The sequence below is a fragment of the Malus domestica genome, chromosome 13, assembly GCF_042453785.1.
Source record: "Malus domestica chromosome 13, GDT2T_hap1".
NCBI lineage: Eukaryota > Viridiplantae > Streptophyta > Magnoliopsida > Rosales > Rosaceae > Malus > Malus domestica.
The window spans coordinates 38,774,115-38,798,285 of NC_091673.1; the positions used below are offsets into that span (position 1 = coordinate 38,774,115).

Here is a 24,171-nt window from a genome sequence, read left to right on the forward strand (position 1 = left end):
CGAATTTAAGAAGGAATGGACGTTTTAGTCTTCGCATGTCTCGAAAAGACTGAAAAACTCGCAGGTTAAGGCTGCATGATGACATATGACAACGAGTTTAAAATTGAGGGGACATTTTAGTGTCAATGTCATCATTAAAAGACAAATATACCAAGAAAATGCCACGTGGCAAAAAGGTCAGACATCGTTAAAATCGTATAATCGTACTCCATAAATGCATCTAAGTGGTTGTTTAAATTCGAGGTTTTTTCGGTGTCCTTTAGTAATATGTTAAGGGGGAGATTTCACTTCTTCAAGGACAGAGTTTGCCCAAGATTTGCAGGCCGAAGACCTCAAAATGAGGGGGCAATGTTTAAGCCAAAAATAAGATTATTGGGCCGAGCCTAGGTTTGTTCTCGGCCCGGTACTCTTTCGGAAGTATTGTGGGCCGTCCAGCCGCCACAGGCTGACCAATCAGGTTAGTCGAGCCCTATTGTGAGAAGGATTGATTTGGATAAGGGCAAAGAGGTCGAATCCTGGTACAACGAAGGGTCTCAAAGCTGAAGGCGCTGAGAATTAGGAAATGAATCTGGTTCATTATTGAACTTAGTTCAAAAACCTATTGGAACTAGGATTGGCCGAACATAATTAGATTGGGATGAGGAGTTCTAGTTTGAGTACATCTCTGGTTCGGCCAGGAGTAGGTTCATTGCTATAAATAGAGAAGGGAGTGCATCATTCAAGCGCTCTCCAATTCAACACACAAACAGCCCTGCACAAACTTTTGCTCTACGCGAAACCTCTCAACAACCTTGAGATTTTTATTTTCTTTTTCTCGCCAACACATCTTCAGTTTGGATAAACAGCACTGTGAAGGCAACCAATGGCATATTCAGTTTGGATAAACAACACTGTAGAATCAGCCGATCGCGGAGCACCTTCAGTTTGGATAAACAACACTACGTTAAGGCCAACTAGTTATCTATCCAAGTCTTGGTCAAGAAGTATTTTCGAGTCCTTATTGGCAGAGGTCATCTCACTAGCCTTCTCGGCGAAGTGAGGTGTTACAGATTACTGGGCTCGGCACATTGAACGCCGGGTTGTTTTATGATTGGATATTCACAAGTAAATTTTAGAGTTCGGCATTCTGACGGCCGAACCACATTCACCATCAAGACTTACATCTCTTTTGAGTACTTGTGTCCATATAGTTTGGTGCCAGTTCGGCGTGCTTATACTCTTACGAATATAATCACCATGACCGAACACGGCGCTGACGATCAGTGAACTTCGCAAGACTAGCAGCCTTGTCTTCAGGCTTTAGAACTCGAAGGCCGAGACGTGTTCTTTCCTCGGCGCTCTCAACGCAACATCAACACATTTTACTCCCCGGTCGAGCTCGACCAACGAGTTGGCACGCCCTGCACACAACCGAATGACGTAGTTAGCTTATTAATTACTCGGCTTGCGCGTCACGTAGGTTTGATAGTTTTTAAGATCAACAGTTAATTATACACTTTATATACCACAAAATATGTAATACGATTCGATCTATCTGAAAAGCACTCATGGCGTCGAATTTTTGATGTGTCTAAAATATGGGTTGGTACGTTATATTTCATTACACGAGTGAATGAAAGTTTTTTTCCTTCCCAAGTGTCAAATCATTTTGCAATCTAAACCGTTGGTCTCATCCGGGACGCACTTCTAAAATGTGAGTCTAGCGCGCCGCAGACGATCTTGGCCCATTTCCCCGCTTCGGCTTGCACGAGACTCTTCTTCCTTTTTCTTCTGGAATTCAAAACTCGATTCTGCAATCTTCCCCTCCCTCCCTCTCTCTCTCCCCCAAAATTTCAGTGCAGTGAATAAATCTTAATTGATCCTCCATGGAAATGGAAATAGACCCCGATGACCTTTTCAGAGACGACGACGACGACGCAGACAATGAACTCTTCCAGGTTCTTTCTCCCTCTCTTTTTCCCCACTGTTTTTGGTGTATTTCCGGTTGATATCTCTGTTTTCTTTCATTTTTTTTTAAATAATGTAATTTAATTTTGGTAATTCAGGGAAGGGAGTCGACGAAGGATCTTGTGGTGTACTTGGTTGATGCTTCCCCCAAAATGTTTAGCACTACTTGCCCATCCGTGAGTTTCTTCTTGTTTTTCTTCTCTATTTTTTTTTCAAGAAATCTACTTAATTGTTTGCCTAATAAATAGTTATTCATCCATAATTCTTTTTTTTTTAATTTTTTTTTTCAATTTTGCGTATATAATTTCTTATATTCCTGTTAAATTTGCGTAATGGGTACCATAATAATTTTGGTGGAGCTTAATTTTTCGAAGTACTACACTCATGATGCGATACTGTCGAAGAAATTATGTATGGCTTTGGATTCCATTGTGATGGAAGCAAAATGTGATTCAAGCTTCAACAGTACTGATTTCACTGATTTGATGGAGGATTCTTTATTTCGCATGTTGACAGGGGGACGATAAGGACGAAACTCATTTTCATGTTGCTGTGAGTTGTATCGCACAGTCTCTGAAGACACAAATCATTAATCATGCATATGATGAAGTTGCCATATGCTTCTTTAACACTGTAAGATGGAGGCTTGATTAAGCTAAAGGATGTTACATTTGTTTCAAATATTTCTTGTTATTACTTGATGCTTACATTTTTCCGTTCGGTTTCTTTCTAGTATTTTTTTTTGTACATATGTGTGCGTATATATTTTATTTGTTTTCATCCAAGAATATCTTGATGTTGCATGTGTTGCTGCTTAACGATAATGTTTCAAGTTTTTTGGGATACCAGCATAAAGAATAATTTGCCTTTAACTTGGGATGTTATTTATTTTGTTTTGCATCAAGAAACTGTTATATTTTAGAAGAAAGAAAGAGACAACAAGGAGAGAGAATGTAAGAGAAGGGGGATCTTAAAGAAGAGAATAATTTGTGATGTGGTACTTTCCGAGGATATGGAAGGAAAATGTAATGGAAACTAAGACTGGAAAAACATCAGGCACAAAGGAGTGTGCAGTTTTGTGTAGGTATATGGGGCTGCTTTTTATTTTTTTATTTTTTTTAATGTAGAGATTTAGACCTTTTTTTTGCTCACTGTACCCCCCCTTACACCAACTCATTATTTCATGAAATTTATCTTTTGTTCAACATTATCGACCTTAGTACCAAAATGCCTTCATTCCACCTGAAACACAACTTTTACTTTTTGTACTCATATTGTAGTTCTCTGTGGATAATGAGATGTTCCTGCATACTTTGAGTGATCCTATCCTTATGATAACGATACGAGTTATGAAAAGAAAAAGGATATAGTTCCTATTTCTATAAGGGAACATCTAATGATGTTTTTTATTGGATTGTTTTCCGAAAGGACTTCCCGGAGGCTGAACAATATGTATTCTGCTGGATTTGAAATTGTCTTATTTTCTAGAAAGACTTATTCTTAGTCATAGTATGAGTCATTCTCATGTTAAGCTTCTGTGTACATGTGCAGAGGGAAAAATGGAACTTGCAAGATTTAAATGGTGTTTATGTGTTTAACGTTGCTGAACAAGAGTATCTAGACAGGCCAACAGCAAGGCTAATTAAAGAAATTGATAGCGTAGAAGGTATTTCCTCAGTGAAACGATATTCTTTAGTTAGAGTCAATTCCAAATGTTATAATTTAACTAACAGTGTCCACTTTGAAATTTTACTTTTTTGTTTTTTTTCAGTTTTATTTTAAAATCAAGATATTGTAGCTTCACTAACACTAACAAAAAATTTCAGGCAGAAGTTTAGTAGAAGTGTATAAAGTCAGGTAGCAATTTTTTGTGCCTTTTGTGTGGGTAACTGAAGAGGGGTGTTCTATGTGGGTGTGTCTGTGAGGCTATATTTTATGTAAATCTACCCAAAAATATACTGATGAAGTATTTATAGAAAATCATATTTTATCTTGTAAAGTTGTCACTTCGTTTATATGCTTTCTGGAGCTCTTAGTAGTTTGTAATGTAATTTAGCCTACTTATCTTTTCACTCTTCTTTTCCAAGACATAGCTTGTAAACTAATCATTTTAAAGGATGTTTAAAATGAAATCCTTTGCATATTGTGTTAAGTATGCTTTATTTATGTTGAACCTCTTAGATTATGGTAATATCCTACAACAAAAGGGCCATGTTGATGTCTTAGCTGGATTTAATATCTAACTCTCAGGTGATATAGCTCTGTTAGCTTTAAGCTCTTATGTTTGACATATATGTTATGATCTTCAGAAATTGCTTGTCTTACCTATGAAATTTATAACATTAAATAGCTTCCGGTTATGGATGTAAACTTAAGACAACACATGTTGCTTTTGTGTGTGAGCTGAATTCTTCCTTTTGATTAAACGCCTCTTTGGACTGTTGAAGTCAACTGTTTCCTCCTTTGTTTTTAATTGCAGAATCATTTATGAGCAAAATCGGGAGTCAGTATGGTATTGTCTCTGGGTCCCGAGAAAATTCTCTTTACAATGCCCTCTGGGTGGCCCAAGCACTGTTGCGTAAAGGGTAACTGTAAAGTGTTATCAAAGTTTGGCATTCTCTAAAAAGGGGAAAAGTGTTACTGCATTTCATTCTCCTTTTGAATCATTTTCTGTCCTATTTTTATGCTGGTAGAATTAAACTGCCTCTGTGGACTCTTTACTAGCAAACTACTTTCTCAGATCTTCGAAGACAGCCGAAAAGCGCGTTCTTTTATTTACAAATGAAGACAATCCATTTGGCAACATTACGGGAGTGATAAAGACAGATATGATGAGGACCACATTGCAGCGGGCTAGAGTATTGATTTGCACTTCTTTGTAGTTCAATGGTATATTGAAAATTCGCTGTAATAAGAAGTCCACCCTTTACCCATTTCTTCCAGGATGCACAAGATCTTGGCATCTCAATTGAACTTCTTCCATTGAGTCGACCTGACAGTGATTTCAATGTTTCTACTTTCTACTCTGTATGACAATACCCTTTATTCTCATTATTTTTATTTATTGTATGCTTCTTGGATTGTTACATTCATCGCACTACTTGCTTCTCTACTTTTATGTGTTTCAGGATTTACTTGGACTCAAAAGTGATGATCTTGCTCGATTTATGCCCGCAGCAGGAAAAAAGTAACCTTCTCTTTTCAGTATTAATTATCGGTTGCAGAGTCATTTTTATTTTTAGTATGTTCAATTTGTGCAAACAATTGCTCCCTTTGTTCTTTTATATATTATTTCTTTTGTGCATTTGTAAGGAGGCATGTAACATTGGAATTTGGGGCAACCAGTTGTTTCCTTACAGACTTGTCATAGCTAAAAATCTCAGCCTATTGATCTTCCACATCTTTAGAAGATTATTGCTTGTACAAGTGGAGTGAATATTGGAACATGATGATATAAAAATAAGACCGTCCATGATATGAGGGAAACCATGCATTGAGTTAAATACATAAGCTTTAAATCAAGTATTTCTTAAAAGACAAATATGAAATAATACATGAATAATGTACGATCTTCCTGTTCAAGAATCTGGTAGCCCTCTGGTATGTGGACGATAAGCATCCAACATGGGTGCAGCTGCTGTGGTTTTTCTTTCACATGTACGGGGTGATTGATATGGTCTCAAAAGATTGATATGTCCTCCTAGCTCTCCTCAATAGAGTAGTAGGTCCTTAATGCAGACTTGAGATGTTATGATTTGATTATCACAAAAAGTTAAAGGAAATGTTTGGAAATCTAAGTAATTTTGAGATTGGGATTGGTGAAATACTTTTAGAGGAGGCTTAGAGTTCAAGGTGAGGTGGAATATGGTTTATCTTATTTCATACGGAGAGCATACCTAGACTTATATTTACTGAAAAGTATCCACCAATTATTATGTTACTGGACCACATCTGACTTATTAAAAAAACCAGTATGATTTCGGAGGAGAAGTTAAAAAGGTCGTCCCACATATAACAATCTACCCAACTGCAACATGTGCGAGGAAAAGGGCGTGCCTAGACAAAGTTGCCATTTGTTTTCCCCACAATTTTTATGTTACTAAAAGATATAATGACTTGGTACACTGTTCCAGAAAAAAAGAAATACAATTAGAAATACAGACGTGGTAAACTGGATTTTCTATTAGCTAGCTACCACAGCTTTAATATAACATAATATAAATCTTATGTTTACGAATTCATATGTTTTATAAATGTTCAAATAATCTTTCAGTGTAAATATATGAAGTTTGATGCTTATGTGTGCTCTACTTATGTAGAGAATACTCTTGTCCTTGCATAGCGTTGCCATCCAAAATAGTGAGAGGGATACCCTTTCTCTACGTCATTCACTAATTTTGTCCCTTATAAGTTGTATATACCTGCTGAAGGTATTATAGTGTTGATGCCTAAACTTTCTCAGGCATTAGCTAGCATCAGACCCTTGTTATCTTGAATTTAAATTCTATGGTTTATGTGGCATTTTTTTGTATTAAGAGGCAATGATTAAACTGATGCAATTATCTATTAGGTTGTGTCCTATGGCAACAAATCTGAAATACTTATTCTGCTCTTAGTCTTTAATGCACAATAATTAATTCTCGCTCTTTTCCTAGTTTACCTATTTTATTTTGTAACTATCCACTCTAAATTCAGATTGGAAGATATGAAGGATCAGCTTAGAAAGAAAATGTTCAAGAAGCGCCTAGTTAGAAAAATCACTTTCTCAATTGCCAATGGATTATCAATTCAACTGAATTCATATGCTTTAATTCGGCCCACTCTTCCAGGTATTTGTATAGCCATTTATCCAATTACTTGTGGTGTCACTACAAGTCATCTTCTGCCTATCAGTTTGGGCTGAGAACTTTGTTTCATTGCCTTTTGATAATAGGAGCGATAACCTGGCTTGATTCTGTGACTAATCGTCCTCTGAAGGTGATACTGCATTACTACTCTACATATCCCTGTCTAATTATTGTTTCTGATATATTGGTTACTGAAGCCATTCAAACGAGATCTTGATCAGTTTCTGTGTGTGTATTGTGCAGGCTGAAAGATCTTTCATCTGTGCTGATACTGGGGCATTGGTGCAAGAATCTGCTAAACGTTTTCAACCTTACAAGAGGTAAGCATGTTGTGCTGCTTTTTATGCCTTAGTTGTTCCTAGCTTCTTTTTATTTTTTTCCTGGAATAGTTGGGATAGTTGTAGCCCAATCCAGCTTAACCTTAACCTAGTGAAGCAACATTGGGAAGTTTATTTTTATTTTGTAGTCAGACTTTTTTCTTCCTTGATCTCTCTCTCCCCAATTTTATTTATTTCGTTATTTATTTTTGTTTGCTTCTTCTTGTTTATTTAGTTATTTTCATATTACTTACACCAAGTTGACGTCACCCTAATCATCATTCAAATTGGCAAGTGACTTTTTAAACTTTCATTTCTACTTCGTTATTCTTCTTGTACCATGGTTTTAGTCATACAAAGTTCCATGTTGCGTGGGACAAAGATGTGATTGTCATGAATGAGATACATAATTGGGCATGGGAACTAGCTGCAGATTCTTTAGGCAGCTGCCTCTATACCGGGTTCAGTAGTGTCATTATGACATCATCTTATCGGTCTTAAGATTTCACTTCTATGTTTAGATAGTGTACTGTTAGTTGGCTTCTTGAGAATTTTGTCTGATTGTTTTATTTACTTTGTAGTGAAAATATAAAGTTTTCGGTGGAGGAGCTTTCGGAGATAAAAAGATTTTCAGCTGGACATCTTCGTCTTCTTGGTTTCAAGCCATTAAATTGCTTAAAAGAGTTTCACAACTTGAGGCCGTCAACATTTGTTTTTCCTACTGATGAGGTTGCTTCTTTAATCCTTCTGTAGAACTGAAAATCTTATTTCTCTGCGGCCATCTTTTTGTTATTTTTAAGCTTTAGCATAGACTATATTTTTCATAGTTTATCACACTAGTTATATTTTGAACATTTAGGCGATCGCTTTTCATTTTTAATCTGCTTTTGGGATTAATTTAACTGCTCTCTCTCTCGCTATGATAGCACTAAGTATAAACGAAAGATCCTAGATCCGTTATTGTTAAGGCTTACATGAGATGAATATGTATCTATTTTAATAATGAATGAATACTATTTATATATTGTTAAAATATTTTGTAAATGTGGAGCTAGGATAGATCTCAACTGTTTAAATTCATCAGTGTATATCCTTCACTTGTTTATCTACAAATGATTTATGACTTCTAGGATTTATTGATTGTGCGTATAACACGATTAGAGTTACAGATGAGTTATATATGCAGAATGGGGAGGGAATGGGAGATTATATAATGGGTTTAAGGTTCAACAATCAGGCCCTTTTTTTCCATTCTGGTTTTTAACTTTTAGTAGCATCTGTTTTGGGGCCTTGGGATTCTAGAACGTGTAGATTGTTCCTGTACGTTGTTGGTCACTCAGTGTTTCCATCTCCATTCCCCTACGTTTTGGTCATTACTTGAAAATGATATTTTTGCATACCTTCCAAATTTTTGCATACCTTCCAAGTGAGGTGCATCAAGGATGAGGATGGAAAGGTTCTTGCTACAGAGAATGCGATCAAAGACAGATGGAGAGGTTATTTTCATAATCTTTTCAATGAAGGACATGAAAGGAGTACTTCTTTAGGGGAGTTGAGTAACTCAGAAGAGTGTAGAAACTACTCCTTTTATCGTCGAATCAGGAAGGAAGAAGTGGTTGTAGCTTTGAAGAAGATGAAGCATAGAAAAGCAGTGGGCCCAGACGATATACCGATCGAAGTGTGGAAAGTCTTGGGAGAGACAGGTATAGCATGGCTCACTGACCTTTTCAATAGGATTTTGAAAACGAAGAAGATGCCAAATGAGTGGCGAAAGAGCACTTTGGTGCCTATCTACAAGAATAAGGGCGACGTACAAAATTGCATGAACTATAGGGGTATTAAGCTAATGAGTCATACAATGAAGCTCTGGGAGAGTCATTGAGCATAGATTGAGGCAAGAGACACGGGTTTCGGACAACCAATTCGGGTTCATGCCAGGGCGCTCAACCATGGAGGCAATCTATCTCTTACGAAGATTGATGGAAAGATATAGAGATGGGAAAAAGGATTTACACATGGTCTTTATAGATTTGGAAAAAGCGTATGATAGGGTCCCAAGAGACATTCTTTGGAGGATTTTAGAGAAGAAAGGAGTACGAGTAGCATATATCCAAGCTATAAAGGATATGTATGAAGGAGCAAAGACTGCCGTAAGAACTCATGAAGGACAAACCGAAAGCTTCCCCATAACTGTAGGATTACATCAAGGCTCATCCTTAAGTCCTTACCTTTTTGCGTTGGTAATGGATGAGTTAACAGGACATATTCAAGATGATATTCCTTGGTGTATGCTTTTCGCAGACGATATAGTGTTGATAGATGAAACTCATGAAGGGGTAAATGCGAAGCTTAACCTTTGGAGAGAAGTGTTGGAATCTAAAGGTCTTCGCCTAAGCCGATCAAAGACAGAATATATGGAGTGCAAGTTAAGTGCAAATGGAGGCCAAAATGAGTTAGGGGTGAGGATCGGAGATCAGGAAATACCATAGAGCGATCGTTTTCGCTACTTAGGATCTATCTTGCAAAAGAACGGAGAATTAGATGGAGATCTCAACCATAGAATTCAAGCTGGATGGATGAAGTGGAAGAGTGCATCCGGCGTGTTGTGTGAGCGCTGTATGCCACTGAAGCTCAAGAGAAAATTTTATAGGACGGCAATAAGGTCGGCGATGCTGTATGGCACAGAATGTTGGGCAGTGAAGCATCAACATGTACACAAAATTGGTGTAGCGGAGATGAGGATGCTTCGTTGGATGTGTGGGCACACGAGAAAGGATAAGATTAAGAATAAGGATATCCGAGGTAAAGTAAGAGTAGCCGAAATTGTAGGAAAATTGAGAGAATCGGTTATGGTGGTTTGGACATGTGCAAAGAAGGCCTACTGACGCTCCGGTTAGAAGATGCGACTACGGGACAGAGGTTCAGGGCCGAAGGGGTAGAGGAAGACCTAAGAAAACTTTGGAAGAGACTCTAAGAAAAGACTTAGAGTATTTGGATCTAACGGAGGACATGACACAGGACCGAGCACAATGGCGTTCTAAGATTCATATAGCCGACCCCACTCAGTGAAGAAGGCTTTGGTGTATTTAACACAATACGTTGAAATGAAGCAAAGCTTATTTATTGATATCTCCGATAAGTTACAAATATGTACATATACATGACTCAAAATAAACAAACAAGAGGGAGCCTTCACAAAGGTTGCTTAGGAGAAGTCTCAGCAGTCGGTAGAGCCCCAGAAAGAGAAGGCACCGGAGGGGGATCATTCGGAGCCTCAGTACTGGACAGAACCCTAGAAGGAGGAGACATCAGAGGTTGATCATTTGGAGCTTCATTACGCGGTACAGCCCCAGAAGACGAAGGCAATAAATGCCTTTGGAACAAACCCACAAACCGTTGATGATCAAGTAAAACCTGACCATCAGATTCCTTCATCTGGTCAAGCTTTCTCTTCATGTTTGTAGCATAGTCATGTGCGAGCCGGTGCAACTGTTTATTCTCATGCTTGAGCCCTGTAATCTCCTGTTTGAGACTCATCACTTCAGTCGCCAATGATTCAACTTGGCGGGTTCGAGCAAATAGGCGTTGGGCCATATTAGACACAAAACCTGCACATTGAACACTGAAGAGCCAGAGAATCCTTAACAGCCAACTCATCAGACCGTTTGGAAAGTAGTCTGTTATCTTTGGGAGTGAGAAGGTTCCTGGCCACCACCGCAGCAGTCATATCATTCTTCATCACGGAATCCCCAACGGTAAGAGGACCAGTAGGGGATAAGAAGGATGGACGCCATATGTTGTCTGGAGAAGGCGTGGCTGCCTCTTCAACAAGGTTCAAGTCAAAACGACGGTCGGAGGGGCCAGACATTTTCAAAGGTGTTGAAGAAAGAAAAGGTCGGACAAATCAAGATCTTAGAAGTGCAAGAAGGGAGCTTCTACTGGTGAAGATTCAAGGGTGCTTTGGAACTTAATGCCAGCCTCTATAAAAATCTGCACTCGACGGAGCTTCAGAAATCGAAGAGGCGCCTGCCCAGAAATCGAAGAGGCGTTTGCTTTCTCAAAAGCTGGGCTGTTCAGAGACCACGAGGGCCGATCTCAGAAATTGAAGAGGCGTTTGCTTTCTCAAAAGCTGGGCTGCTCAAAGACCATGAAGGCTGATCTCAGAAATCGAAGAGGCGCTTGCTTTCTCAAAAGCTAGGCTGCTCAGAGACCACGAGGGCCGATCTCAGAAATCGAAGAGGCACCTGCTTTTCTCAGCCTTGTTAGCACCTGTCACATGCACACTCAGCTTTGCTGAAATTACGGGCATTTTGTTGAAGATTTCTGGTGAAGTAGAAAGCACGTGAATCTTACTGTTCAATCATCCACTTTCCACACGCACCATCAGCTCATGGGTACCATAGATAACTTTGCCAAAGATCTCTGACAAAGTTTAGACACGTGAAGCTTGCAATTCCCACTACATCGCTATAATCAAGAAGGGTAAAAGAATAGCAAAGAAACAGCACTAACAAAGTTTAGACACATAAATTTTGAAGGTCTAGCTACCATATTATTACCCATAAGGGTAAAGGAACAGCCCCACTGCTGGATAATTGGAAAGTCCCTATGTGGCAACCTCTGTGCTCCGTGGCAAGGTAGACTAGCAAACATGCCCAACCTTTACTCACATTCGAGAAAACACTTCCAACAAGATTGTTTGCTCCAAAATCAAAGAGGCACCGTCCTTCGAATCTCGAGAGCCAGACTCCCAACATGATTACTTTCTTAAAAATCGAAGAGACACCGCTCTCCGAATCTCGAGAGCCAGACTCCCAGCAGGATTGCTCTCTCAAAAATCGAAGAGGCACCGTTCTCCGAATCTCGAGAGTCAGATCCCCGACAGGATTGCTTGTTCGAAAACCGAAGAGGCACCGCTTTCTCAACTTCGAGAGCCAGATCTCCTTGGATAAAGCTTGTCTGTAATCTTCACACGCAACATCAGCTTTCCAGATACCACAGACCATTTTTTCAAAGTGCTCTGACACACGTGAAGCTGGCAGCTCCCACTACCGTGCTATGACCAAGCAGGGTAAAGGAATAACATTACTACTTGTTGTTAGGGAAACTCCTATATATGTTGACCTCCATCCTCAACGGACAGGCAGACCTGCAAAAATGCTCTAACCCTTCCTCATATCTGAGAGGGCACTCCCAACGAAGCCTCTCGAAATACTCAGCTTTCTTTCTCCCCGATAATCCCTTTGCAAACAAGCTACACCAGAGCAAGAATATCTCATATCATCAGGGTTAAAAGCAAGAGTATCCCATATCATGCTTTTTCCCTGTCTTTTCCTTTGGCCTTGTTCTTACCTGCAAGACAAGGAGAAAGAGAGCAATCAATCAGCACTTGGAATCAAGCTTCTAGTCAGGAACTGACTGCCTGGAATCCCTTACCTGATTACTTACCTAGCATTGCTCTCGAGTACTCATCTTCAACATCTTATGCCTCTAGAGAAGATACTACATCTGCCTGAGGAACAGATAGGGAAAGTGAGAAGGATACAAGGAAGCATGTGGAGACAAGCGTAACAGAACACGTGCCGATACATCCACTACTTTGTCAACAACAAAAGTATCCCATATCAGCAGGGTCGAACGTACTCTAGATTTGATGGACTTGTTTTGACCCTCAAATTCTTCAGTCGGCCTTATACTCTGGAGGAAACCAGAAAATCCTCCAGCCCAGTTCAAGAATAAGCTTGTGGAAAGTTACTTCTTCAAAAGCAAAAGTATTTCATATCATCTATTCTCCTTTTCTTCTCTTTATCCTTCATGCTGCTTGCAAGATAGGGAGAATGAGAACAATCAGCCGGAACTCGAAATCAAACTTCTGATCTGGGACTGATTGCTTGGAGCTTTGATTGCTTACCTTGTCTGTTGCCTCTTTCAGCAGATCCCCTAGCTCGGCGACTTGGGGGACTCCTACTACATGGTTTGTATCACGCCTGACCAAGCCTGAAACTATAAGTAAGCTTCAAGTGAAATTGATACATTACCTTGTGCATCTCCACCAGTTAAAGATACCACCCCTGGATGGAGGAAGAGTACTTCCAGAGAAGATGCCACATCTACCTATGAGACAGACAAGGCAAGTGAAGACGAGAGCTTGAACCTATGTCATTTGTACTAAATCATTCACTTGTACTCACTAAAGGAGAGCTTGAACCTATGTACTTGTGTAAGCCCTTCACAATTAATGAGAACTCCTCTACTCCGTGGACGTAGCCAATCTGGGTGAACCACGTACTTCTTGTGTTTGCTTTCCTGTCTCTATCCATTTACATACTTATCCACACTAATGACCAGAGCAATCTAGCGAAGATCACAAACTTAATACTTTCTGTTGTACCAAAGTCCTCACTGATTTTGTGCATCAACAATCCATAAGTCCTTACCTTTTTGCGTTGGTAATGGATGAGTTAACAGGACATATTCAAGATGATATTCCTTGGTGTATGCTTTTCGCAGACGATATAGTGTTGATAGATGAAACTCAGGAGGGGTAAATGCGAAGCTTAACCTTTGGAGAGAAGTGTTGGAATCTAAAGGTCTTCGCCTAAGCCGATCAAAGACAGAATATATGGACTGCAAGTTCAGTACAAATGGAGGCCAAAATGAGTTAGGGGTGAGGATCGAAGATCAGGAAATACCAAAGAGCGACCGTTTTCGCTATCTAGGATCTATCTTGCAAAAGAACGGAGAATTAGATGGAGATCTCAACCATAGAATACAAGCTGGATGGATGAAGTGGAAGAGTGCATCCGGCGTGTTGTGTGACCGTTGTAGGCCACTAAAGCTCAAGGGAAAATTTTATAGGACGGCAATAGGGCCGGCGATGCTGTATGGTACAGAATGTTGGGCGGTGAAGCATCAACACGTACACAAAATGGGTTTGGACATGTGCAAAGAAGGCCTACTAACGCTCCGGTTCGAAGATGTGACTACGGGATAGAGGTTCAGGGCCGAAGGGGTAGAGGAAGACCTAGGAAAACTTTGGAAGACCCTAAGAAAAGACTTAGAGTACTTGGATCTAACGGAGGACATGACACAAAACTGAGCGCAATGGCGTTCTTGGATTCATATAGTCGACCCCACTTAGTGGGAAAAGGCTTTGTTGTTGTTGTTGTTGTTTTGTATTGGATAACTACTTCGAATTAGGGATTCAGTAGAAACACTACTGTTCTAATGCTGCGCTAATGCAATAAATGAATGATGGTGTTTTTCCCTCTTTATCATTAAGTTGGCTTTATTTGTACAAACTTCTGTCCCCACTTCTGAAGTTACAGAAGTTGAAACAATATACCTGATGTTTTCTGGTTCTTCATTGCAGGAACTGATTGGTAGCACATCTATTTTCATTGCCCTTCATAGATCCATGCTAAGGCTAAACCGGTTAGTGCATATAGTATACAGTTTCCTTGTATTCTTACTTCGTGTTAATAATAAAAAAAACAAATGATTTTTATTAATGATGTTATTATAATTTTCTAATATAAAAATTACACTTAATTGTAAGAACAAAAAAAATTCAAGTTTGGATTGAAGAAAAAGAATAGGCCCTTCCCTAGAAATAGACCTATCCGGTTTGAGGCACGATATGGGTATATCACGAGCACGAGATGGTCCCTGTCTGAGGGAGGTGTCAAGCCTATGGCTTGTGCTACATAAGATGGGTCCTTTTAGAAAAAAAAAAAAACACTATTGGGGGAGGAAATTCACAATTAAGAATCAATTAGACATCACATCAAAGGTGGATGGATGAGGGGTTTTTTTATTTTATTTTATTTTTTTTTTCTCTCCCTTCAGTTGAGCTCTTGAGGTGTTTTGTATAAAACTTATAGTTGTCGGGGGATTTTTTTTTTCTTTTTCTAATTTACTATTATTATTTTTCAGTTTTGCAGTTGCATTTTATGGGAGTTCATCTCGCCCACAATTGGTTGCTCTTGTTGCCCAAGTAAGATTTTATAAACATTCACTAATAAGTTATGGTTTAATACATAAGATTTCATTACATCCACTAATATATGTGTATGTATGTCTTATGTATTTTCTTTTCGTTGTTTTTATACATGTGACTGAATGAAATGACAAGAAGGGTGTGATTTTGTTTGATTATCTACACTGAGTCACCATCTCAGAAATAGTTCTAGTGCTTACAAATGGTTTTTTAGTGGTTGTTTGTTGTTAAGCAAGGCAAGTGGCTGCTCTAATTTTTTTTCGATTTTATGCTTTGCACAAAGTCCCTTGTGGCATTTGGTGAAAACAAAATATAAGTTGTATAATTGTCATTGGTTAACATTGTGGTCATGTGAGCTCTTCTTAAAAGAAATGCCATTTTAATTGTTGATGTTGGATAACCAAGTTAATTATATACAAATTACAAAATACTAGTAAAGCAAGAATTTGAATTTTTTACTGAGAACAGAAAATGTAGATAAACCAAAATTGAAAATCTAAAGGTCAATTTTTTTTTTTATCCATTGTGGCCTCGTTTGGTACGTCAGACTCTATTGACTATTTGACTTAGATAGACTAATCTGTGAATTGGATAAAAATGACTATATACAAAGTGTATTTTTAATGATGGGAAAGAAGGCTCCAGGTCTCAGTTCTTAGAAAAGTGCTTTCTGAGAGTTCCACCATGATATATATATTTTATGACTCTGCCATAGGCAGAAAAGCGGGTTGAAGGAGATCATGTAATGTATTTGAATGTTGGGAGGGTTTGCTAGGGTCTTCGTACCTACTATGAATAGAGAAAACTTTCCCCATTCCACTCACTAGCAGCCCAGGTCTTTCTATTCCTAATGTCAAGCGTTTGGTGCTGTACTAGACTAAAGACCAAGTATTTTATAATGCATGGACAAGAGGACTTCCCGATCTATTTTTGCCATAAAGTCCCAAAAATTATACCTTGGATAATACAATTTTATTACCTTCTATAAATAACTTAATATTCTAAAAACCATAAATATACTTAAATAAATAAATTACATTAAAAAAGAAAAATTAGAAAACGAAGGGGTCGATAGAAGGGAGAGAACAGGGAAGGGGGTGGGTAGACGGGAAAGGGTTCGGTAGGAGTTGGCGAATGGACGAGGAGGGGTGGGCTCGTCAGATCAGACCCTCTCGGCGACTATGGGACTGGTCTCGCCAGAGCTAGAGAGCTCGCCGGAGTTGTTGGGGATCGAATCAAGCCTTGAAGCAGTGGCGAGGCTGCCTCTTTGACGAGTCTGAAGGGTGGAAACGGGAGAACTCAGATCGAGTCATCAAAACTTGGTCTGATATGGAATCACGGAATCGATCGGTGAGTGCAGACCTAGATGCTCTGATATGGGCTTCTCGGAATGGGTTCAAAGGATGATGATGGGGTTGGTGCCTGTGTAGAAGACGATGAACCAACAGGCAGCATGAAGAGGATGATGATGCGAGGCGTGGTTCTGGTGTTCTGTGTATTTTTGAGCCCGACTAAATTATACATGGCATTTCGAATGGATTATTAGTAGGCCGTGGAGTGTACCTGGACCTGCTTAACTTATCCGGTGGCTATTTAATAAGAAAGGGCCCTAACCGGATTCGTATAAAATGGTCCTATCCGGTGTCCTATACGGCGTGACAAACAAGGCCTGTATGTTATAGATTTGTAAAAGAGAAATCTGCTTAATGGTGCTTGCTCATTTCAATGGCAAAATACCTATTCAAACTGCTAAATACGTGACTGAATTGAGCTGACATAAAAGTTTTAACAAAAGATGATTAGTGGTTTTCGTACATTGTCGTGAATTTACTGTGTTCAGTTTTTATGATATTAAAGGTCACGAATATCCTTGCTGAAATTTGTCTTACACAAACTCACTTATCTCTTTTGACAAATCACAGGATGAAATAATTAGTGCTGGTGGTCAGGTTGAACCACCGGGAATGCATATGATATATCTTCCGTACTCCGAGGACATTAGAAACACTGAAGAGGCAAGGGATATAATTGAATCTGTAACATAAAGTATTTCTTACGATAGTTATTTAACAAATGTTGTGCTTGTGACAATTTGCAGCTTCATACAGGTTCAAATGATGCACCACCTCATGCAAATGATGATCAAATCAGAAAAGCTGCTGCTTTAATCAAACGTTTTGACTTGAAAGATTTCTCAGTATTCCAATTTGCCAATCCTGGTATGTCATGTTGAAAATCCTTAAATTGAAAGTATATTGTCAGCATTCGATTCATTTTTCTTCATTTTGTTTGTGCTGGTTGCTTATTGTATGCTTAGCCATTAGTCTATCCTTAAGTCAACTAGAGGTCAATGACTAGTATTAATATTGTAAAAGCAGTGTTCTCTGACTGGATTTTTAAACTGAATCCCAGTGCAAGTGGTGTTAGGAGACACAGATGCTCTAGGAATTGAATCAGTTCCAAGAGGTCAACAACCAGTATTAATATTCTTGCTGAGTTGTCTTTTTTCGTTAATATCGTAAATGATTTGATACAAATGTGACTCAAATTACTCACGTCTTGTTTTGGAAAATGGAATATGTCAATGCAACTTAAACTTTAAGAATTCTTGTTGAATGCCTCTTTGGATGCTTTGGGGAAAATACACCCCCAAATACATCGTATTAATGTCTATGTAAGTAAGAAGATACATGTACTAGTGTGTGGTGTTTGGACTTTCAGAAGTTGATATCTTAGTGAGCTCTTGCCCATCTTCTCAAATTGTGGCTGTTGACCGCACCAAAGGCACCAATCCTTTTACTTATGCTGTTATGTGTATTAGTATGTAACAAAGATTCTTTTCAGCCTTGCAGAGACACTATGCAGTACTGCAGGCCCTAGCGCTGGAGGAAGAAGAAATACCAGAAACCCAGGATGAAACAGTGCCTGATGAGGAAGGAATGTCTAGGTAAGGAAAAGTGTACACATGCATTTTTTTCTGCTCGTGTTTCTCTTGCTTTGCAAGAACTGAATAACATTTGCCTTTGCTTATTCCTCCTGCATGAAGTTCCTAACTCGATATCTTTGCGCATGTGGCTTGCAGACCCACATTTGTTAGTGCATTAGAAGAATTTAAGCTGTCTGTCTATGGGGACAATTGTGACGAGGAAAATGCAGTGGGAAATGGAAAAGAAAGTGAGACCTCCAAAAAACGAAAAGCTGTTGCTGACAATGCAGTCAAAGAGTGTGCTAACTATGATTGGGGTGGCCTTGCAGACAACGGAAAGGTGAAACTGAAACTGCTTTGCTATTCTTGAACTCATGTGGTTTTTTTTTTCCCAATAAAAGCAGTAACCTTTTAATAAGCTTTAGGAAGTAAAGGGCTGATAGGATTGGCCGTAGGTTCAAAATCGTTCCCATAAAAGCAGAAAGGAAATTAATTGATTAGCAGAAAATTTTGGTTTGTTTAAGCGGACCAATTATTGTCAGGGAGAATTTGTATGAGACCTCATTGCAGGAAAGGAATAATTCAGTTTTGAGGCTATCTATTTGACAGGTACTGAAGCATTCTTGCACGTGTTTTGTAAAAGGATTCTTCGTAAAGCTTGATTGTGTACAGATCCAGAAGGATTATGAACGATAAAATGAACCCGGCTGTCTAGATTTGGTCATGGGATTGAGAACTAGGCAATTGTTTATGTGAATACCGCCTCCTTCCCGTTAGTGTAAACCCGAACAACCCAAATGCCTCTTTTCCCTCGAAGGGAAAAATATCAGAGAAAAAGTAGAGTGTAATTTTAAGAACCTTGGTCATGGTAGTTTTAGTGTAGTGTAGTTTAATAATTTTGAGGATGCTAATCCCTTGTACTGTGGTCCATGTTGTGCAGTTAAAGGATATGACAGTGACACAGTTGAAGTACTATCTGACGGCAAATAATCTTCCGCTTGCTGGGAAGAAGGAAGCTTTGATTAGTCGAATTTTGACACACTTGGGGAAATGACCAAGGCTAGCTATATAACTTGTTTGCGAGATGGAATGCTGTGCGGCTACCGTTGCGATGCGTGGAATGTTTTGATGGGGTTTATGTACCACCCACTAGGGACCCTAGATGCATCAAAATAACCTGCTGTTTTGCAAAGCTCAAGGCTCAATTTTCTGGTGTAGAAGACAATCTACTCAATGTAGGATTACAATTGTATTTTATGATCAGATGTCAACTTTTCCTGCTTTTCGACTAATTTATTGGAGTGCTGGCAAAACGTGGTTAACTAATATTTAGGCGTCCTTTGGTATATGAGATGCGTTGCTCCAGAAGAAAACATCCATTCTAATCCTCCCCAAAATGGTCGGTTTAGTGATTAAAGAGAATGCGGCGTCGAGATTTGTTATTAGGAATGATGTGGGAACGCTCTCATTGCTGGAGCCAGAAACTTAGTGATTGATGCTTTGCAAAAGGATTATAGAGAGATTTTGGTTGAAGGGACTCCAAGTTAGTGATTGATGCTACTTTGGGAAAGCGCGATGCCCCTTGGAGGTTAAAGTGACCTTGACTTCCACTCCTCCGAAGTGACTTACTACTCTTGAATCATCCCCCCTCCTCACACAATTGTACCCGCTCATGAGTCCATGGATATCCAAGGTGCGTACTATATCGCATTTTCTAATCCTAACGTTGTTGATCGTGCTTATCAGTTGTCTCCAAGACAATTGCGGGAAACTTGTTGGAAATGTGCCTTAAAGCCAATCATGAAATGAAACTTTATAGACGTTTCACATATTAAATTAATCTAGTTTAGTGTAAGGTAAAAATTATTGTTTAAAGCCGTCTCATTTAATGTTATACGCTTAAACAATACGTTCAAGGAATATGTAACTAAGAGAATGTAATCTAAAGAAATTAGGTTCACGAGACCTCTCTTTCATACACATATCCTAAACATTCCTGATTATAGGATTGTTAATTGGGCATTGACAATCCAGATAGATCAGCACATATTATGTCTTTTTCCGTGGAGAGTGATCTCGAGTCATTGGTGTGAATGACACAACACAAACAACTACACACCGTGTAAAGCAATGGTTAAAGGATATAACGGATTTGAGTAAAGACAATTAAATAGTTAAGTGTTTATGGCTAGGATGAATTAATGTGTTCATTAATGAAACCAATAAGTTAGTTATAGACCTTGGGTTAGTTTTGGGCCTCATGGCCCAAATGGGCATATTCAAGTCCATTAGCTTAAGTTGTGTGACAACGTAAACACAAAAGAGAACAAGGCCCCCTAACAAGCTTTGCCCAGCCTAAAGAGAGGGAGGGCCTTTTGGTCCAAGTTGCTCACAAAAGTTGGTGCGTATAAAGAGGTATTATAGCCTCATCCCTCATGAATGTTTCTAAGAGGAAATGAGAGAAAAACACAATCTCTTTCTCTCTAGGAGGTTGGCCACATGGGAAAAGATTGCTAGCATTTTTTTCCTTCCATGTCACTCATCCTCTTCCTCAATAATCATTGGTGTTGAAATTTAGAGACCTCCGACTTCGGTGGCTTTTGGAGAATCCATTCAAGCATCCAAATACAAGAATCCAAAGATCAAAGTGATGAAGATGAAGGCTATGGAGTCCCCTACTTCTATTAAAGAGACAATACAAATGATTGTACAAATATATGGTAAGTGTAGCATTACTCATCTTTCTTTTCTTCTTTTGGTCCACCTTTTTTTGAAGTCGATATCCATAATTAATAGAGGTGATGCTAATAAAGGATGGTCAAGGTTTTAATTTCGTGTTTCTTCTTTTGCTCATATTTCTGGTTGTAAAGACCAACATGACAACAAGAGAATCTTTCATGCATGAATTAAATTTAGGGTTAATCTCAGTTTACTACCCTAAAGTTTATTAGTTTTTAACATTTGGTACATGAAGTGTTTTTCATTCCAGATAAGTCATAATTGTGGGACACTTTCATACGTCCGTTAAGTTTTTCGTTAGAACCTTCATTACTGGTGACGTGGCTAGTGACGGATCCAGAATTTTAAACTCGGGGGGTCCCGATAATAAAGGTAAAAAAATTTATAGATAAAAATAACATTTAAAAGTGAAATTATAATACATTTCATTCATGAATCATACGCAAACAAAATTACAAGCTATAAAATTTTAATTCAAGCGTCTACGACGATGTTTCATAGTCTGAAAATGTTCCATTTGCAAATATGCTCTTTGGCTTGAAAAACCTTTCCATATTTCTTATCTCTACACTACACATTAACAAAAAACATACCAGTTAATCAATAAACAAAATTCCGGTAATTAAATGAGTATACAAACATAAAACGTATTTATAATAATATCAATAATATATTATAAATCTCCATCAATAAATAATAGTTGAGATTAGATTAGAATACTAAAAAATCTTATTTGAATCTTGAACCAAATGGTGGTGGTGTGGATATTTGAAACAAATTGAGATATTATGTGACAGCCCGTCCCAAATTTTACGTTTTTATTAATTTTAGAAGCATGAATTTACAAAAATGCCCTAGAGGTAAGGACTTTGACTTTTGTTGATCATCAGTTAGAGTGGCGTATGACTTATTATTTTAGCATATCCTCGTAGTACTTGTCACTACGAACGTGTGGGCGCAGACGGTTCGTGATTTCGAGCTATATCGCATAAGATATTGATGTTTAAAGTTTGGGACATTTTAGTAATTTAATTATTTGTGGTCGAATTTCAGTTTTGGAAAGGGGAATTAAAGGTTGGACGCTACCCAGTTAGAGAAGGGGGGAGAGATGAACTGCCCAATCAGAATTAAAAGAAAGAAGAAGGGGGATTGGCTGCCCAACCGAGGAAAGAGGAGATGGACCAATCGGAACAGTGAGAGAAGTGAAGGACCAATCAGAATCCTAGGAAAGGAGGGAACAGAGAGGAAAAGAGGAAGGGATCGGCCGGATCCCCTTGACCCGTAACCTGTTTTCGACCCTGTCGGCAAACACCTCACTTTTCGACGATTCTCACTCATTTTGCTGGCGAATTGCTGCAAGAAACTACTTGGGAACTCCTCAAAGACCTTCCCTCTATCCATTCCATCTCAAATTTGGAGATATTTGACCTTGAAAATGGAGGAACACGCAAGAGGGGTGCGGCGGCTTTGGCTTCGAATCACCCAATTCCGAAGTAATTTCTTTCAATTGCCACCACCCCTGGCATCCTATTGAGGCCTAGAACAAAGCCCAAGCAATGGTTGGGACGGCGGAGTTGTTTTGGAGTCGGATCGATCACACTCAAAACAAGGGTTTCACGGTTTTGGAGGATTTGAGGCTTTTCTCGGCCGAATTGGCCTTGGTCACAGGTATGAAAGTTGTTCCTTTCATTGAGATCTTCATTTATGCAAAATTTGAGAATTTTTGGAAATAATTGGATTTTCTGGCAAGTCGGGACGGTTGACCGCCACCCACAGTGGCGCAGGCGGCGGCGCGTAGCCAGTGGGCCGTCAATGTTATTTTTAGGCTATGTTGATATCCTGAATTCAGTTTTGATAGTGGTTTGACGTAGGTTGATCATTGAGCCAGATTCTTTACGATTCGTGGTTAGGTAAAAATGTGAATCGGCGATCCAGCCGTTGGATCGTCACCAAACTTTAATGCATTATAGTACGTAATATTTGAGGACCATTGAAATTTACAGATTGGGAATCCAACGTACGAATTTGTAAGTTTATAAAATAAATGTTAACCGCCATTTGGTTTTGGGCAATTGGCAGAGATCCGACTGTTGGATCGTTTCGAAACTTTAGTATGTTATTCTAGAAGCATAATGTTGATCCTTGGAAGTTACAGATCAAAGATCTGATTTGTAGATCTTCTGGACTGAATTGCGTAATCTTATGTGTGATGTAAGTTATGTATTGTATCAATGAGAATTCTGAGATATGGTTTGATAATTGGTCACAGGCACCGATCGTTTGTGACGCCTCGATGTTCATGCTAGGAAATTGTAGTGCGGACTCTAGGTGAGTGGATCTTTCCTTGCTCATCTCATGTTTCATGATTGATAATTCTATAAATGCTTTTAAATAAAACTGAGAAACTTATGCCATGACATATATATATATATATATATATGTTATAAAATACTATGAGATGGTTGAGTTAGATTTCATCGTGATCTATCCATATGCGTATTACTATAAATGATTATCGTGAACTATGAATGACTTGATCCCTGTTTAGGGTACGTAGGCAGTCTAACGAGACGTTAGATGCAGCCATATAAGAAATGAGATTAAATAATCGAGACCATAGCCTTGTTTAAGGAATTGAGCAATGTGTGTGGGCTTTTGGTTTTTAGTATATATTTATATACTTGATATTAACCCAGAAATATGTTTAAATGAGATTATGTCTTGAATGCCATGCATATAAGTTATAATTCGTATATGAATTGGTATATGATGCATTATATATAATTGTGTTGCTGTGTGCACTCTGAAGTGCAAAGGTGAACGTAGGACATTCAGGTAAGTTTAAGTAAATTCAAGTAAGTATACGGTATTAGTTAACCGATGAGATATGTGATGAAATATGAATATGGCGTATAGGTCACTAGAGGTGACTCCGACTTATATGTTAGCCATGACTGGTGAGATATGTGATGAGATATGAATATGTCGTATAGGTCACTAGAGGTGACTCCGACTTACATGCTAGCCGTGATTGATGAGATGTGATGAGATATGGATATGTCGTATAGGTCACTAGAAGTGACTCCGACTTATATGCTAGCCATGATTGATGAAGTATATGAATATGTCGTATAGGTCACTAGAGGTGACTCCGACTTATATGCTAGCCATGACTGATGAGATATATGATGAGATATGAATATGTCATATAGGTCACTAAAGGTGACTCCGACTTATATGCTAGCCATGATTGATGAGATACGTGATGAATTATGAATATGTCGTATAGGTCACTAGAGGTGACTCCGACTTATATGCTAGCCATGACTGATGAGATATATGATGAGATTGAATATGTCGTATAGGTCACTAGAGGTGACTCCGACTTATATGCTA

The 24,171-nt window shown here is 38.7% G+C and overlaps 1 protein-coding gene across 1 annotated transcript; it reads left to right on the top strand.

Annotated features, from left to right (window-relative positions):
- Positions 1-1,602: 1,602 nt before the first annotated feature.
- LOC103405626 (ATP-dependent DNA helicase 2 subunit KU70) lies at positions 1,603-19,328 on the top strand. The gene is made up of 19 exons (XM_008344645.4): positions 1,603-1,937; positions 2,046-2,123; positions 2,464-2,580; positions 3,499-3,613; positions 4,427-4,532; positions 4,688-4,805; positions 4,891-4,974; positions 5,076-5,134; positions 6,643-6,776; positions 6,881-6,924; positions 7,038-7,114; positions 7,693-7,840; positions 14,484-14,545; positions 15,047-15,107; positions 17,033-17,125; positions 17,209-17,329; positions 17,955-18,057; positions 18,193-18,376; positions 18,977-19,328. The coding sequence occupies exons 1-19, from the start codon at positions 1,866-1,868 to the stop codon at positions 19,088-19,090; spliced, it is 1,890 nt and encodes a 629-aa protein (XP_008342867.2). The 5' UTR covers positions 1,603-1,865; the 3' UTR covers positions 19,091-19,328.
- Positions 19,329-24,171: the final 4,843 nt, after the last annotated feature.

Excerpts from the sequence above, each read along its gene's own strand:
- LOC103405626 (XM_008344645.4), top strand. The coding sequence starts at position 1,866 with ATGGAAATGGAAATAGACCCCGATGACCTTTTCAGAGACGACGACGAC. Across the intron at positions 7,115-7,692 it reads CGTTTTCAACCTTACAAGAG|TGAAAATATAAAGTTTTCGG; the intron begins GTAAGCATGTTG and ends TTTACTTTGTAG. Across the intron at positions 14,546-15,046 it reads TCCATGCTAAGGCTAAACCG|TTTTGCAGTTGCATTTTATG; the intron begins GTTAGTGCATAT and ends ATTATTTTTCAG.